Source organism: Lates calcarifer, linkage group LG4 (assembly GCF_001640805.2).
Source record: "Lates calcarifer isolate ASB-BC8 linkage group LG4, TLL_Latcal_v3, whole genome shotgun sequence".
In the NCBI taxonomy this organism is placed as follows: Eukaryota; Metazoa; Chordata; class Actinopteri; family Centropomidae; genus Lates; species Lates calcarifer.
In genome coordinates, this window is record NC_066836.1 from 1923927 (window position 1) to 1942694 (window position 18768).

At 42.2% G+C, this 18768-nt stretch overlaps 1 protein-coding gene across 2 annotated transcripts in view; it reads left to right on the forward strand.

Annotated features, from left to right (window-relative positions):
- Positions 1–989: 989 nt before the first annotated feature.
- adcy8 (adenylate cyclase 8 (brain)) overlaps positions 990–18768 on the forward strand; it is a 78607-nt gene continuing 60828 nt past the window's right edge. Inside the window, exon 1 of one of the 2 annotated variants that reach the window (XM_018674927.2) lies at positions 990–3902. In XM_018674927.2, coding sequence (XP_018530443.1) covers positions 2853–3902 — 1050 coding nt within the window. In that variant the 5' untranslated portion in view covers positions 990–2852. The remainder of the gene's footprint in view (positions 3903–18768) is intronic. The other variant, XM_018674926.2, reaches the window with a different exon arrangement.

An 18768-nucleotide genomic window follows, 5' to 3' on the forward strand; every position in this document is an offset into this window, starting at 1 on the left:
CTGATTCCCTCGTCCCAAAGTCAGTGGGTTTTTGGTTAAATGTTTGAAATAAGGTCTGATACATCATCCCTGCACCTCGCTATAGAAGACAAACAACAACAACAACACTGGATTATTGACCTGTGTTTGTGCTGCAGACTCATCAAGTTACATCACCATCTACTGGCCTAGCACACTGCTGCGTTTTTGCAGATCAGTGTGCGCAAAGATTGTTTTCACAACGTTGTCGTGTGATGCAGAACTTTTTTAAAATACACAAGAAAAACTTTACAGTTTTCAGCAGAACTGTTGTGTATATCAGAGACAGGAAGCCTTCCCAAGATGTCTTCATATTTCCACAAGAAATCCAGTCATTTCAGCACTGTTACATGGACCAGTGTGTTTGTGTGAGAGAGTGAGCGTGCGAGCTTTGTGGGACAGTGAGTCTATAAAGATGAGTCATTTCACTGCTACACCAGCTGATGCCTGTTTGTTTAATGCAGTCATTCCCATTATGAAAACACCAACCTCCCAACAGAAACTCACAGCTGCCGGATTCACACTTTATAAAGCTACTACAGCTTTAATGAAGAGTTTACTTGTCAGGAAAATGTTAAAGTATTCTGTTTTAAGCATTCGGAAAACAACAACGGATGCTGTTGTTCTAGTTATTTTATATTCATAAATCCCAAATGTACACAGATCTTTAATGTTTATTCCTGTTGTTGATCATTGTTGCTTTTAATTTTTCAGACTCTAACTTTATCCACATTTGTTACCATGTGTGTACTGATACTTATTCATAGTCAAGTTTATTTACACTAAACTATCATTGAAAGTGACCTGAATTTAACACTTGTTTTTTAGTCAACAGCAACAATTATCTCTTGGCTAGAGATAGTTGTTTTACTTGCCTAGCCATAGTTTATTTGCCATAACTATGACAATTCCCTAAGCTTTAAAAAGACGACCATTCTTCTTTCTGGTCAAACTCTGGCGCCTACATTACCCATAATGCATCTCGAGCGCTGACATATTTAGCGGGAGATTCAGGTGGGTTTTGCTAGTAGCAGATAACATAGCCTAGAGCTTGTAGCCTGCAGCAGAGATGAGGAGCGTACTGAGGAGATCTGGTAAACTTTCTCTTTTTTAACTTTTCAAACTTGTAGTCCTCTTCAGCCCCAACCGACGCTGAGCCGTGCCTCCCGAGATGCTTTACTCAAACGCCCCATGTTGTCCATTTTGTCCGGCACTTTTATAATACTGTTACGCGAAGATTTCCCCCCTCACTGTGGAGCAAAGGGGTCGAGACCAGACCATGAAAAACAGACCCGGTGTGTTTAATGTAGCAACGTGTTTTGGTTAGAACGTCGGTTAGTTACGTTTCATGGAACGTTATTGCGTTCCGTGGAACTGTACTGAGGAGAAGAAAAGAGAGAAAAAGAAGAGATGGAGCGAAGTGAAATGGCGAGACAGAAGGGAAAGAGCATGACGAGGGTGTGGGGAGACGGAGAAAGAAGGGGAGGAAAAAGGAAGAGAAGAAACAGGATTAAGGGAGAAGAAGAGCGAGGGATGAGACGGTTATGACAAGGAGAGACAGAGGGAGCGCACACACACACAAACATACAGAGGTGACTGTGACGTCAAAGCAGAGCCCAGCTGACTTGCTCGCTCCACCGTGCCTCTCGCTGACCAGCCTCGCGCTCTCCTGCAAATCTACTCCACGCGGCTGCTGCTGCTGCTGCTGCACGCCCTTTAAAACACCGAGGAGGAGGAGGAGACGAAGAAGAAAGAAAAACTCACACGGAGAGACGGCAGCAGCAGCAGGAGGAGGAGAAGGACGGAGGGTCCATTCTCAACCTCGCGCGCAGCACACGAGGAGACAGACAGGATATCATTAATTTTTTTCTGGACACTTTACATGGAGATGAGCCAGCTTTGCCTCGCGCGGTCTCCTCAAAGAGATAACCGAGCAGGACTGTGAGGGAGGGAGGGAGGGTCGTTTTGTGTCTTGGCACCACTCCCCCCCCACCGCCGCCTCCTCCCTCACCCCCCTCCCCCTCCCCACCCTCCTTGGCCAGGTGTTGCATCTAAGCGCGAGCCCCTCGTGTCGATGGAGAGGCACGAGAAGGAGGGTTGATCCGCGTTGAGGAGCTCGCGCACTCGACACTGATCCTGTCTGCGGAGCCTCTCGAGCAACAAGAAGTTGACAATTTTGAATTTTGTCGGGCTCGAGACCACTACGTGTTTTTTGAAGATTCTATTTAACGGATTTTTCCCCTCTTTTTTTTGCATTTCCTGTTGGCTATGGACCTTATCGGATTTCTCTTTTTTATGGCACCTTTTATGAACGATACAAAAAACGGGAATTAACGTGAAAATTTGTGGGGTTTTATGCTCTCCAGCGGCACGCGCACGTAGGAAAAAATGGCAAAGTAAACGGATCCAGGTGTGCCAACGACGCACGAGCCATTTTCATTTTGAGGTGTTAAATTGAAAATCTGATTTTCTTGCCGTTTGTCAGAGAGCTGCCCCCTGACACCGCGTGCACCCCAGAACTTCCGCCTTGTTTTTCCAGGCTCTCCGTGACGCCGCGGCACCCTGATGGTGCGGACGGTCGGCGCACGGTGGCTCGAGCTGCTGCTTGGACACGCCGCCCGGTGATTCTTCGCCTTCAGCTCGGAGACACGGTGCATGGTGCATGGCGATGATGATGATGGTACGTGGTTAATCCGGGGGATGCTTTACCACTCGAGTCGGATTCATGGGCTGTTTCTTCAGTGGGATCGTTCGCGTGACAATGACCTCCAACCGCGGTTTACCCCGTGCCGTGCTCGCCGCAACCCGAGAGAGAAGCACGCGCCCCCGGTTCGATGCGCACGAGAGGACGTCGTCTCCCCAAAATCGCTGAGCTAACTCACAACCGGGAAGGGAGGGATACAGTAAAACATAACCGAATAGGAGAAGATCAACAACAACAACAGCAGCAGCAACAAGCGGCGGTAGTGATGGAACTGTCCGAGGTCCGGTGCTCCAGCGCGAGCGAGGAGCTGTACACCATCAACAAGACCCCGAGCAGCAGCAACAACAGCAACAGCAGCGGCAGCGCGCGACCCAAACGGCTGCTGTGGCAGAACGCGGTGCGGCACATCACCGAGCAGCGGTTCATCCACGAGCAGGGCGGCGGAGGGGGAGGCGGAGGAGGGGTGAAGGGCATAGGGCCGGAGGAGCCCTACGACCCGAGCCAAGGCGCGCGGAAGCAGTCGGCGGGGCGGACGTCGGTGGGAGACCGGCACAACAACGGCGGGACCAAAGTGTTCCCGGAGCGCGCCAGCAGCGACCTGGGCTTCCTGCAGATCGACTGCGCGCCGAGCAACTCCGACTTCTTTCTGAACTGGGGCTACACGTACCGGGGCGTCATCTTCCCCACGCTGCGGAACGCCTTCAAGTCCCGCGACCTGGAGCGGCTGTACCAGCGCTACTTCCTGGGCCAGAGGCGCAAGTCGGTGGTGGTGATGAACATCCTGGACGTGGTGACCAAGCTCACCCTGCTGGTGCTGCACCTCACCCTGGCCTCCTCCCCCATGGACCCGATCAAAGGGACGCTGCTGGGCTTCTTCACGGGCATTGAAGTCGTCATTTGTGCCTTAGTGGTGGTGCGGAAGGACACCACCTCGCACGGCTACCTGCAGTACAGCGGCGTGGTCACCTGGGTGGCCATGGCCACGCAGATCCTGGCGGCCGGGCTCGGGTACGGGCTGCTGGGGGACGGGGTGGGGTACGTGCTGTTCACGCTGTTCGCCACCTACAGCATGCTGCCGCTGCCGCTCACCTGGGCCATCCTGGCCGGTCTGTTCACCTCCGGGCTCCACATCCTGGTCCAGCTGCTCATCTCGGAGACCGCACAGCTGTCCACCAACCAGGTGAGTCCTCACCTGTCCCCCTCACCTCCACCCATCCCCCTTCCTCTAGTCTCCCCTCTCCTCCTCTTGTCTTCCTCCTCCTCCTCCCCTCTTATCGATCTCCTCCTCCATTAACCTTCCTCCTCTCCTCCCCACGTCCTCTAGTCTCCCCTCTCCTTCTTCATCTCCTCATTCTCTCCTCCTTCCTTCTCTCCCCCTTTTACATTCTCTCCTCTCCTCTATCTTTTCTCCTTCTTCTCTCCATCTCCTCTCCTCCTCCTCCTCCTCCTCCTCCTCTCTACCTTCATCTAGTCTCCTCTTTCCTTATCCTTTAACAGCCTCCTCATTCTCTCCTCTACACATTCATCACTTCTCCTTTCCTCCTCCTCTTCTCTTCCTATCCTTTACTGGCCTCCTCTTCTTCATTCTTCATCTTCTGCCATGTCTCCTTCTCTCCTCCTCTCCTTTCTTCTCCTCTCTTAACCTCTCCTCCTCTCCTTCCTCTAGTCTTTCCTCTCCTCCACCCCCCTCTTCTGTCTTCCCTTCGTTGCTCCCTTGGCCTCCTCTCCTCCTCTTTTTCTGTCTCCATCTTCCTCTCTTCCTCCTCAATCCTCCTCTCCTCCTTTCCTTATTCTTCAGACCTTCTCCTCCTGTTCCTCCATGTTTGTTTCTGTAACTTTCTGCTTCAGATTTGTGTTTGATTCTGATCTGCTCGGTGTTTTATTTCTCCTGTCAGTGAAACCACAGGGCAGGTGTGTTCTTCTGTATGAACAGGTGTGAATCTGTTCGTTTGCTGCTCTGATTCGTGATTTATTAGGTTTTTATTTCAGTTGTATGTACAGAAATGAGACAGTGTGACAGCAGCTGGTCTGCTGAGGTTTCAGCACCAGGAACTGTCCACACTGCAGCTCACAGCAGGTTCAGCGCCCTCTACTGGACACTTCCTGTTTGTCTCTCTGTCTTCCTGTTTTCCTGTCTGTCTGTCTTTCTCTCTTTCTTTTCTTTGTTTTTCTTCCTTTCTGTTTTTCACTCTCTATCCTGTCTTTCTTTCTCTGTCTTTCATTTTTTCTGTCTTCTATCTTTATGTCTGTGTCTCTCTCTTTTCCTTTTCTTTCTTTCTTTCCCTGTGTCTTCGTTTCTTCATATCTTTCTGTCTTTAAGTTTCTCTTTCTTTTTTCCTTCTTTCTTTCTCTCTTTGTTTTTGTCACACTGTATTTTGTTCTTTCTTTCTCTCTGTCTTTCTAGTGATCCAGGCTGATTTCCCCTTTTTTAAAATCATCTAATTAACTCTAAATGTTCTGTACAGTGAACCAGGTTTCATGGTTTTGATTAGAACTGAAATGAATCAGTGACTGAGGTTAAAGTGCTGATGTTTAGTTGATCCTAAACACACAGACAAAGCAAACCAGTGACTGTTTATAGTCAAACAGTGTTAGGTTCAGTCACCTAACATTGAGGGACTGTTTTAAAAAGAGGCATTAATATTTCCTACACTGAGACTCAGCTCTTTAACGTCACAGTTGTTTCACTTCAGATCCTGTGTTTGCATATATCTCTCTTTATTCTGGCAGAGTTGTTGCTGCTTGGTGTTTTATAGTCTGTATATTTATGTCTGTTGGTGGTGTAGGTGGAGCTGTAATCCATCACAAAATACTACATCTGAATTATTCCCTATGTTCCTGGAGTATTTGCTTCAGTGGGAAATCTAAGGTAGTCGTGTTTTAAAAACCTACAATAGAGTCAAAGAAAGAGGTTCATTATGAAGATATTTGCAGCAGATTTTCTAATGCGATATCATGGCATTTCCAGGAGCATTTTATTCATCATCTTTAAGCATTTTAAGCTTTTTACGTATCATCAAACACACTTCATGTTAGAGGAGGATTAGAGGTTAAAAATATACTGTGAAATAACATGACAAGAAAAAAACATGTACAGAATTTATGAAATTACATGGTGTTATTGGTGTGGATGATTGAGTGTTTCATGGGACCAGGCTGGATGTTCATTTGACTCGACTCTGTTGATCTGAAAAGGGGTTTGTTGTTCGTAGTTTGTCGGGAAAATTCCTCATTATTCTTTTCCTGTCCTTGTGGGAAACCCCTGCTGTAGGGGACGACAGTAATGTGCTGAAACTATATTAGTGCAAGCTGTAAGTCGATATACAAGCTCTTTGTTGGAGCACATTGGACAGGTTATAGTTTAGGTCTCTGACTTTTAAGTGTTTTAAAATGATTATAATTAAGAAAATTATCCATCTGTCAAAGGCTTGTTTCTTTTTTAACTCTGGAACGTCACTTGTCTCAGTTGGTTTAAATATATAATGATTTTAACGTAGAGATGAATTATTGGGCAGCAGGTTTAGAAGTTAGATCCACAACTCCACATTTAAAATGAAGGTTGTTGTGATTTGTTCAGCGAAGTAGATCAAGGACAAACTGCAGATGAAGAGTGTGTTGATAGAAAACTCTCACCTGGAGTGGATAATTCAACAACATGGAAATCAGAGGATGTTTGTGTCAAAGTCTTTAGTGAAGTCCTCAGATGTGTTTTCTGCTTTTAATTCAGCGTTTATTTTCTCAAGTGCAGCGCATACCTCATTTCAGAATTAAGCTCTTTACATCAACATTAAACTCTTCACATCAGTGGATAGTGCTCAGGTTTATTTCCCCATCAGCTCACTCTGTTTTGGCCATGTTTCTAATTTCCTCAGAGACGCTCAAGCTGTTTATGATTTTGGAATGAGCAGAGACGACGACGTGTCGGGCATCGTGAGGACACTTTATACTCAACAGGTCGTAAATACAGACAATACAGAAACATGATCATGAACACAATGAAACATGAACCCAACAAAACAAATCCCCAAGAGACATAATGTGATTGATTAAAATATGTTTATACTGTGTAGTCTTAGTCTTACCATCTGAACATCTGACATCTGAACAAATTTAGTTGACAGTCAGCACAATAACTGACAAGAAGCTACACGAAAATACAGTTTTTAATGAAATTAGTAATTGAAGAATCCGTTTATTTACCGATCCGTGTCCAACACTGTGACAATCACCCGTCATGTTATCTATTTAAAACCAGATTATAATCAACTCCCAAAAGTTACAGTGTTCATTGTTTATGTTTCTAAGCTCACAAATGTTAAAGGAGCTACCTGTATGTTTTGCTATCACTACATGTTAATCATTAGCATTAACAGCTGTTAGCTTACTAGTCTGGAAGAAAGCTCAGCATCAAACTTCATTCCTTTACTTGACAGAGAGCTGTCTCCGGCAGTAGAAACCAATGTCATTGTTTTTGGTTTTAGCTTTTATCACTCCCTCTACTGAAGTTAGCACGCTAACCAGCTAGCCCCGGCCTGTCTCATCACTTTCCGATAGCAACTCATTGTAGTGTCCAGACTGCCCTGAAGCAGTAGCACGGCAGCAGAGAAAACGTACAAAAATCCCCTTTAAACATTCTCACATCCAGGTTGTCAGTTTATCTTATATAGGTTATATTAAGGCTAGTAGCTCTATAATTGATGAGTTGATCCACCGAATATTACTTGGCAACAATTTTCTTAATAAATGAATAATTTAAGTCATTTGAAAACATCAAATAGTCTCTGGTTCCAGCTTTTCAGTCATGAGAATCTGCTGTTTTTCTCTTCTTTTATATTTCAAGATTCAAGAGATTTGAGATTTGTCATTTTGCAATTTCTCTCTAAGATTAAAAATAAGGATAAATAAATAAGTAAAAACATTTGAAAAACAGACACAGCAGCTAAGACCAATCAATTTTAATGGTCATTATAAAGTTGAATATATCTGGCCAGAGAGAGATTTATTGATGATACAAATAGTTGTTTATTGCAGAAGGTAAACGGCATTCAAAAACAATAAGATGGAATAAATGTAGAGAAATAGAAATAAAATACATACACTGCACTGCAGTTGTATGAGTAGTATGGTAAACAAACAGTCATGACTTATTTTCAGTGCTTGTTGACGCAGCTCAGAGTCATACATGTTCAGCCAGGAGGGAAACTCCCAAAATAATCTGGAAACTTCATGTGCTGCGGCCTAAACGCTGTAAAACGCCACTGAGCGTGCTCGGTGCGACTCATGCTGCCTGACGCAAAGAGATAAGCCTTGTCCTTCCACCGGTGTCACACTGAATCCCATCATGCCTCACTCTGAAGTCTCAGCTGACCCTGTGCATGGTCGTATAGCTGTGATGCAGCTGACTGTACGCCACACTGTGTGTCTCCTGTTGTGTAGCTCAGGGGGGATTTCCCAGCTTCCCCCTTGTTGTGGTTCAGCGGTGTTGCTCTCCGCTCGCAGCCACCGACCCAGCGAGCCTGTCAGAGGAAAGGTCGGAAGTCAAGAGCTTTTAAAGAGGCTGCTTTTAGCTGGATTCAGAGTTTGACGCTCTCTGCTTTGCAGTGGTTTGATTGCTGTGTTTTATGACTTTTACAGATCAATTAAATATCTGATATCTGATTGATTAAACTCAGCCTGTTGTCAGTCCATAAAAGCTTTTTCATATGCTGCTTGAAACTCTCACTGTCAGGTGGATTCAAGAGAAATGAATGCCTATGGCAGAAAATAGGCTGCTAAAGAAAGTGTGTTCTTCCTCAATTAAATCTTTATTCCTAAAATAAAGTCCAACAACAATCCTCTTAAACAAGGCCTTTAAAGTTGAACCAACAGAAAGTAAAACAACCAAAAGCCACGAGTCAAACCAAACAAATTAACAAACCAAAGCTACGGCACTCATCAGAAACACAACTGAGAGGCTTTTAGACGCAATACAAACAACTTATCATTGTCATTGCGATGTTTACAATAAGCTTCGTTATTTCTTAGCTGGAAATGATCCCACACCAAACTTCTCCTGCTCTCTTCACGTTTACCGTTTTCTCTGTTAAATTTTAACTGCGTCTCCTGCTGGTCGCTGCGACGCAGTGAAATTCATTATATTGCTTCAAGACACACTACTGTACACAACCTCACTGATATGGATGTATCAATTAAATTATACATGATTGACAAAATCCTTCACAATCAGAAACCAATTATCAATGAATTATTCTCGTACCCAATTCAGAGACATTGCTTTGGATTTGTGTAACTTGCGATGGGCACTTTCACCATTTTCTGTGATTTAAGTATGATTTGTAGACCCGGGGCATCTCTCTTAACACCACAAGCTTTATTTATTAATGGGATGTTATGACACATTTTGCTTTGATTAAAAAAAACTGCAGCTCCTATGATTCGGATATCGCAGTTTGGCGACTTCAGCAATATTTAAAAAATAATTCTTCAGCTCTAGTTTGAGCCCAGATAATTTGACCTTTCTTTGACGTCTGAATCACCAAATCCATGATAAACATCAACATTAACTATGACCATTAAACAGCTAAACGTCCATGATTTAAGTATTTTAAGGGTTTTTTAAATTAACATATTATCCTACCAGAGGATGCAGTAATTATTTTTATTTACAGGAATTAAGTTTTTTTTTACACTGATGGATCCATGCCTTTATATTACGATGACTAAATAAAAATTCGCCATATTTCTCTCATATGCAGGAGTGTTTTCTTTTTGTCAGTGATGAGTCCGTTAATTAGCCTCCACTCGTGCTGTGATGATTCTTAGCTTGTGTCATTATTATATGTATTAGCTCGGCAGTATTAAACTCTGTGGGCGGGTGGGGAGGGATTATTTTGGCATCGCGTGCTGGTACTAGTCAACCTGAAAACGCTCCGAGATCAGCGCCTTACATGTTCCGTCTTAATTTGGGGCTGCCATGACATGCGAGCAGGGGTTGGTTGTGGCGTGTATGTGCAGCTGAATGGACGGCGGCGGTAAGGCGGAGGATTAGGATGGCTCATACTGCACTCCTGGGGTTAGGAGGACCCGGGCTCGCTGTGAAATTAAACATCCTGGACTCAAGCGGTGCTAATCTGCTCTTATTAATTGTGTTTACTTGAGGATGTGGCGAATATATAATATGCATAATCACACAAGTTAAACTGGATGTGTAGACAGGAAGTGGCTTGTTTTATGAAGCAGTTACAATTCTGTGGTGAGTGAAACTTGAGGTCATACTGTTGTGTTTTACAGACATAATCTGTCACGTTTTAGTTGTATATATGCATGGACGACACATGAATGAAGTCTTATAATCCGGATTTTAGGCAAAACCAGACCGGCCACCAATACTGCCGTGGCAGCTCATGTGTAAACCCAACTACAACACTAATGAAAAGTAAAAGATTAGACGATTCTGCCAAGAAATCTGTCCAGCAGATCCTGTTGAAAATATAGTCATCAGATGCCAAGTACAGGTCTTAATCTTCAAAATGTATACTTTTAAATGAAATTCAATGAAAGTATTTGTTGGGCAAACTTAGATTTTGGGAAAAAACTAAATGTAAAATCCATGAAATGAAATCAGTTTTACTTGTGCAGGGATGATGTATTTTTGTAGCCCACGTTAGCATCACCTTGGTTCCCTCCACAAAAAGCCAGTGAGATTTTTTCCATTGGGTTTTGGATTATTGCTGAAAATAAGGTACTTAAATGTTTTATTCAGCAAGATAATCTTCAAAAATACTACTGTTCTGATGTTTGAAGCCAAAATCCAACCTCCAGAAGTAAGAAGCTAATGTTAGGCTATAAACCAACTACACCACGGTCACATGACGTCAACGTCTCCACCACTAAGCTTCCAACTGGTCATTTCATTTAGCTCTGAGCTCTTCTACAAAAGCCTTTCTTCTTAGAAAGTTAGTGAGAGTTTGAAAGAGCGTGAGTAGAAACACAACAAGGCTGTAAAGGTGGACTGGTGAGTAGATGGGTTTTCATGTTAACGTCCCCGACAACCTCTGTAGTCTCATTTAGACACTCGTTAGCAACCGCCTTTTTTAAGACACGTAAAAGCTTCAAACATCAGGAGTGGGGGATTTACTGACCCATTTTATGTTGTAGAATAAAACCTGAAAATGTCTTGAGCCTGTGTTAAAACCACAGACCTTATTTCAGACATTTAACCAAAAACCCATTGACTTCAAGGTGAGGGAACTGGGAGTGCTAACATGCTAACATGTCTTCATTAGCTTGTTACTGTGCTGTATTTGCTGGCTGAAAATCCACTTTTAAAATATCACATTTCCATTTCTTAGATTAGAATTTTAGATTGATGCATTTTTTTTTTCTGATTACAATGCAGTAAATCAGGGATATTGATGACTGAAGTCACAAAGGTTTGATTACTTCACACAGAACTTTTATACCCGGACTGCGTTGTGTAGTGAACATCCACCTAAACGCCCCTGTGTTTCATCATTTAAGACCTGTATCCAGACTCGCTCTCTGTCTCTGAGCCTGATTCTTCCTGTCAGACTCAGAATAGCCTCCATCGATCCAGCTTCGTCTCTTTTAGAGCATCTCAGGGCCCCCGTTGGCCCTCACATCCCTTTTGTCTCCGTCCTCCCTTTCGAAGGCTTCAATATTGACCGTTGCTTTTTTCCTTTAAAATGATCACACCCCATCGTCTAGCTCCCTAAACAATAAGCTCATATTGACCCGTTACTTGCTTTTATTTTCCATCCTGAAAAGACCTACAAATAGACCTGGTTTTCACTGTCAGTCATGGCTGTATTGACGGCTGTCTTTGTGTAGAAGTCACTTAGCCTTTTTTAGTTGCTGTTAAATAAACAGAGGCATCCGTAAATAGCAGATTAGGTGGTTCTGGGCAGCGGAGAGGAGTGTGTGTGTGTGTGTGTGTGTGTGTGTGTGTGATAATGCATGTGTTGTTCCCGTGATGCTAAGAGCATTATAAAACTGTCAATAGCACTGTATCTTCTTCCCCTCTGTTCACACCCGCACATAGAAACACACAGCGAGAGCTTCGCGCCCGCCGATTAGCCACCGTTCTTCAAGCTCGCTGCAGCTTTTTCTTTCAAGGTCAAATTCGGCTTACCTAGAGCACCGGCTGCACCGAGGAGATAGAAGGGAAATGAAAGAGAGAGAGAAAAAAAGGCCAACTGTGGATTTGATAGGAAGACTACATGCCTGTGTTTTCAATCTTATGCCTTTAGTGCACTCTGAAATAAATGTTTTGTGTATTTTAAGGTTAAAAAGGCTTTGCTGTTTTCCACTGCTGCGAGCCAATCACAGTACTGTCTCTTCAAAGACGTCTTCTTCGTCTCTGCTTCATTTGCATTTTAGATTTCAGGTGTTTATATGTGTTTATTCTCACAGCTGCATCTGGAAGTAAATCAGGTTTAGTGATTGTCCTTTACTGTGTGAGTGGTTAACAATAGAGATGCGTATTCATCTGGTGCCAGCGGTGGCTCATGGGACGGCATTGGCTCTGCCCTCCATCTGATTTATTGAACCAGGACTAATCTGATCAGCTGAGGCTGTTGTCACCAGAAAAATTACGCCATCAGTCATTGGTTTGAACGATTAAAATGACGTTACGTTCTATGATCATGTGACAAGGCATGGATGCAAATTGCTGTCTGCATCCCTTCCGTTAGTAACAATCAGTATTGGTGCCTTTTAACCCTGACAAACAATAATTCTCATCTTAACCAAGCAAACGTGGTTAACCAAACTTTAAGCGTAGACATGGCGTAGGTTGTTTTGGCAGGAGCTCACCTTAATCTCCATTTTGTAGCTTTTAGAGCAGGATCTTCATCAGCAGATACAGTTGTTCTCCTCCGATCGACTCACGATTCAGTTCGATAATCGATACAGGGTTCACCGATCGGTACATTCGTAATAAAGCTATGGGTATATGTTATGAAGTAATCTTAAAGTTATTATTTATTCTTTTAAAACCCAGTTTCTTACATTTTTCTTATTGTAAACTAAATTCTAGTTAAAATGCAAAAATAAAATCTGTTGCTGTTATTGTCTTATTCAACTGACTACAGTGCAAAATAAAAAATACTGTATTGTCCAAACTTATGATTAAAATGGGGGTTATTTTATATTTTATGACAAATCAATTACATTTTCATTCTTTACAACATATATTCTTTTTGAGTGGAGCGTGTACCAGTGTTAGTACAGTCTTAGTGAAGACCATGTGATAGAATCCAAAGCACCAGGAAACTCATCTGGACCTTTTTGACGATCAAAAGAAATTGGAGCTTTCAATCATAGGGTGTTCATATGTTGATGTAGGATGCAGTTGACAGATATCAGTCCCATTACACGATCTTTCTCTGTGGATGATGTTTTGACCAGTTGCTGCTGAACTGTAGATGTTCAGATTCCCATTTTGAAAAGCTGTTTTATAATCATTTCTTGACAAGACAAAACAAAAATCTGTAGTTCTCTTCATTGTCAGGAGTATCTGTTTTGGACTCTTAAATTTCTCATGTGACGCACTCAGTTACTTAATTAAGAAAACCTGCAATTTTCCTATAATTTCTGATGTGTGCAGCAACTGTTTTGTGTCTTTCATGACATATAGTTGGACTGATCCCTGTGGTCTCTGCTCACTTGTTACCAGGCAGAATTTTTGCTTCCTAAAACCCCTGAGTACGATGACAGTGACGGGCAGCCATGTTAATCCTGGCACAGTTTATGTGAAGTCGTGGTGACCTTTAAGGCCCAATTGTCATCTAGACGACGTCTATCTGCCGCTTCTCTCTGCAGACATTTCCTCTGCGAGCGACTGACTCAGCTCCATGAATAATCATTTCTGAAGGAGGACGGGGAGGAGGCGCAGAGGGACGAATCAGTGACTCCATCCTTTAGCTCCTTACCTCTCTTTCACCCTCCTCCATCGCGCCGGTTTCATGCGGTTGATCTCGGACAATCTTGCTGTTACCAGACACTGCACTCAGCCGCTCTTAATATTTAATGAAGGATAAGGGCCATCAACCGCAGCTTTTTGAGCTTTTAAGGGCAGAGTTTTCCAGTGACATTTTTATGCCGCGACCTCCCAGGCATTTCCAAAAATTGTTTCAGACGAAAAAGCTTTTACCGTCCTTCATTTTCATTCTTTCTGTTGTGTATTAACCCCGAAATCGGGGCAGGAAATGAACACTTTTCATCCATTTAGAAAACAGCAGGCGTTATTACAACTTAACCATCCAAACATGATTTCTTTTTTTTATATCTTTTTTTAAAATCTTTGAGATGTTTCTGACGAGTGCTTGGTTAACTGTTAAAGTGGGGAAGCATGTAATTTAAGAATTCTGGAATATCATTAAAGCCTCCTCCAAATATAATATAATCATTCACGAAATATTTATTTTGTACCCAGAAGATTTGGTGTAAGTACTGTACACTCTCAAGGAGTGTTCAGGGCTTTCATGTGCCTCAGCTTTACAGAGAACCAGGCCTTCGTACTAATGTACCCTGATTTTTAGAAGCTCTTATCATCATATTTAATAAGACGTGTTCCTGTTTTCTGATGTGCTCCCATTTTAATTTAAACTTTTTAAGGGTTTTATACACTTGTTGAGTCGTGACATGACGACCAATGAAAATGTTTCCAGATCCAACTTCTCCGAGGCTCTCCTGTTTTCAAGATGCTGCAGTGCTGTGTCCCGTGTTGTTTGAACAGATCTGAGTCCACAAAACTATTCAGTGTCATTATAGTGTTTTCCTTATGATGAGAAAGCGAAGAGGAAGTGGTTGCAGCTGAATTACATGTTACATTTTTTAAACAAATTAAGAAAAACAACGTTTGATGCCAGCAGCTTAGCGGTTATCACCCACTAGTCAAAGCAGGTGCCCCTGATATAAGCTATGGGTTTTACAGGGTGTTTCTTGCTATTTTCCCACATCTCTGTGTTTCATTTGTCAGTCCTGTGCTGCCAAGCTAAGGCGAATGAGTGATGCTAATGATCTTGGCCCAGCTATCTTTGCCCAGCTAAGGTGAAAATAGCCAGCCATATCTAGCAGCACAGAAAAGGACTGACAGCCTAAACACAAAAATGAGGGCTAATAGCAAGAAACGGGCACCTGCTTTTACTGGGGGGCACTAACGTTACTTAGGTTAGCGTCTGACTTTTTTCCTCCATTTGTATAAGAATTGTAACTTGCAACTGCAGCCATTTCCTCTTCTCTTTCTTGTCCCATGGAAAGCAGTAGAATGACACTGAATAGTTTTTGGACTCCGATCTGTTCAAACATCACGGGACACAAAGTTGGACCCGGAAACAGTATTTTCGTTGCAACTTAACAAGGAGGTACAACCTCAACAGTTCCTCCAGGTTACATTAAAACGTTGGATGGTTGGATGGTTTTATTGTTTGAGAGACCACGTTGCTTCTCAGCTTTATGCAAATGCCAAAGAATAATATGTGTTAAATAATAACACACGCTCTGTGTGAATGGAGGAGTTGATTTAGTGTTTGGCTCGTTGCCATCACAAACTTCGCTGAGGGGCATTTTGGCCATGGCGGTCTCCATTTGTCACCATGTTTATTCCTCCGGCCTCGTCCTCTATGAGGCCAAATGAAACCGTCTGTCTGGGAGAATTACAGCGCCCAAGTCTGGGCTCTAAAACAATAAAAAAAAAAAAGAAGGAGTCATGAAGTGGCTCATTTTCTCCTCTCTCTGCTGTCTGCTTGGGCTCTTAAACCTTTTTGTAGAGTTTTAGTGCCAGAGGAGTGTTCTGACTTGATAAATCACACCTGGCGTAGTTTAACTGAAGCCACTTCCCTCCAGGGAATAAGGAAGGTTTTCTCCACCTTCTTCTTTCCTTGTCTCACTAACGTTTACTCCTCTGTTGCTTTTTCTCAAACGTCAAAGTCTAAATTTCCTGAAATGTAAACGGTTTTGATCCGGCATGTTCAGCAGTGGTGACTGACCTCCAAAGTTACCTGCAAGTCATTCAGTTTCTACTCGCCAAATGCTGACTTAACACTCCTCTTCCTCTTCCATTATTGGCCTGGGCAGCCAGACATTCATCTCAATGAAAGCTTCTCTTTGTGTCCCGTTCACTGAACTGCTGACAGAACCTTATTACTGGTCATTGTATTGTAGCAGGTAAATATAAGATGGCTAACTGCCCTGATGTGAACTCTTGGGCATAAATTTGACAACCTCATAGAGGTTTTTTTTAGGGGAAATGTGCTTCGTCAATGTCTTTGTGACGCATTTCTGCTGCACAATCAATGACCTGAAACAAACCCAGGTGTTTGTGAGAAATACAATAACTAGAATGAACTGGAAGACTTTATTTTTTAATTATGAAAGATGTTGCAAGAAAACCTGGATGTACAGCACAACCCTGTCTCTGCATAAAAGCTAGTATGTCTTAGGAAACAGAATGTTTACTGGGTTACATTTTTAATTATGTAATGAGGGACTCTTTTAATGAAATCTATCTGACAAGTGGTTTATTTTATTTGTTTTCCTGCAGTAGCTTGTAAAGCATAATGACAGTTTTTACAGTTAGTCTTATGGTTACAGACTGTCCACCTTCTTACACTCATATTTTAAATGTAATTCACCAAAAAAGAAGCAAAACACACAGTAAAAAAGATCTAGATGAATTTGACTGCTTATTAGCATTAATATGATTAATATTATTTTATTACTAGTTTATGAGACTGAAATATCTTTGTTGTTTTAATTCGTCTTCTGCTAATAATGACTTAACTAATTAATCTGGCATACTATACTACTAGACTAAACTATAATCAGAATAATTATAATTGTACAGGAAAGTAAAATGCAAAACTCAGGAATTCAGTGTAAAACTAAGTAATAAATGTGCCAAACTGAATGGGTTTTGAAGGTTTTTTAAAATGGATGATCAGCTCAGCTGTAAAATCACATTTTCCTTTGTTGTGAGCCTGGACTGTGAAATTTTTAAAAGCTTTTGGTCCGAAGATCAGATGAGTTTTTGTGCAGAAAGTTGAGAGGATTAAAGGATCAAAAATATAAGAAGCAGAGAGAGAGGAACTATGGAGCTTTTAATATCTAATTAACATGATCTTGAGTCGAATTCAGAAACTCACTGGTCAAAGTAGATCAGCCAGAGTTTGTATAGGCGTAAAAACACCACCATTGATTGTTTGCTTCATCTGTATTCCCTCCTCCACATAGTTTGTTGTAGACGTGGCTGGGGGCCGGGGTCGGGAGGTTGAAGGCTGAGGCGTATTGATTATCTCACACAAATTGCCTCCGTTTTAATGGACGGCGTGGTGGGAAGTCCCCAAGACCTCAAGACCTCTCTGACGAGGTAAAGACTGGGTTCATGGCTGCAGGGACACGTGTTCAGCATCAGCAGTGTCAGTTCAGAGATCCATCCATCTTCATCTCTAACCATTAGATTTTCCTTGTCTTTAATTCTCCCTTACCTGCCTGAGGTCAGTGGTGTTGATCCCTTGCTCTTTGGAGAGGAGTTGGAAGTGTGTACAAGTCTTTCGTGATCTATTTGGTTTATATATTTATCTAAGACAGGACACCAGTCGCTGCCAAACCTTATCTGTAAAGGTTGTTGGGTCTGAAAGGAGTATCTGAAGACAATACTTAGGGCTGGAAAAAGGTTCAGCAACTTAGGCTAACTGGCTAGCTCCCATGCTAACTGTTAGCTTTTAGCTGTATTTAGTGTGAATAATAACTGAAATCAAGTAAGTGAATCAATTTTTTCCCGAACCCCATAGTTTTATTTGTCCAAAACAGATTTCTAGAATCTAAAGGAGGTTGAGGAGCAGTTTTCCGAAACTGAAGGGTAGAAACTTTCCACTGAGCATTATTTTCCAAACTTTTTTTTCTGGAGAATTTTCCACTCTTGAGAACGTCATCCTTAGTTTTCCTGTGTGTTCACCCTCACAGATTAAAGTGGGTCTGATATGCAACATTTGTCCAGTTTGAGACTGAGAACATATTGAGGGACGGTTTAAGCTCAGAGTGAGGGTGATTTTCGGCTTATTCTTCACATTGAGGATGATTTCAGACAGGATTACCCCCCAGCGGTAATCTATTCATAGCACCAGGCGCCAGCCAGCAGCGCTCGCCACTCTCCTCTGGGGTCAGCGTTTAATGAGATTACTGTTGGATTACTGTTATCTGTCTGAAATGTGGAAAAACAGCAGGTACTTGGGAAAAAATGGAGGAACAACGCCTGTATTCAAGCACAATGAAAAATTTTTGACTTGAATTGTATCTTAAATTATAAACATTTCTTACAGAAAGTATGAAAGATTCAAGAAAGAGCTCATGTGTGATGACGTGGAAATGACAAACATAAACCAGTTTATGTGATATTAACAACAATGTAGTGTAAAAGTTGTTTTGATGACCGTTTTGTGGCAGAGCAGAATCACAGACAGACAGGAGATTGCTTTGGTTTAATTGGCTATTAGTTGGATGGTGGCCACCAGGGACAAACTTTGTGGAACAAACAAAGACCACAGACTTTAATTGAAGCTTTTAAATGTTGTCTCAAACAGTTTGTTGCCAGCTTGTCAGCGTCTTGTATTGATTTATCCATCAAAAACTGTTATTTTACAGTCATCTAGCCTTTAGTCCGACCCTGAAGCTCTGTCTCCTCCTGCTGCTCTGAGTTTAAAAAAAAAAAAAAAGCTGTTAAAGTCTACAACTGAAAATTGGTGTTTCAGTTCATGTTTCACAAAGAGCTGAAATAATTTGTTAATTAATTAAATGGACCAGCAAGTAACATAGAAGTCATTTTTCAAGCAAATATTATAAAACCTGTCTGGATTCAGTTTCTCAAATCTGATGATTTTCTCATGTGTTCATTTTCTGTTATTGAAAATTGAATATCCTTGGGTTTTTGACCGTTACTGACAGTGAAAAAATAATTCACGTTATTCTTATCTTGTCACAGTAATAATATGAAATGTAGTTGAAATATAACCAGCGATGCATGATGT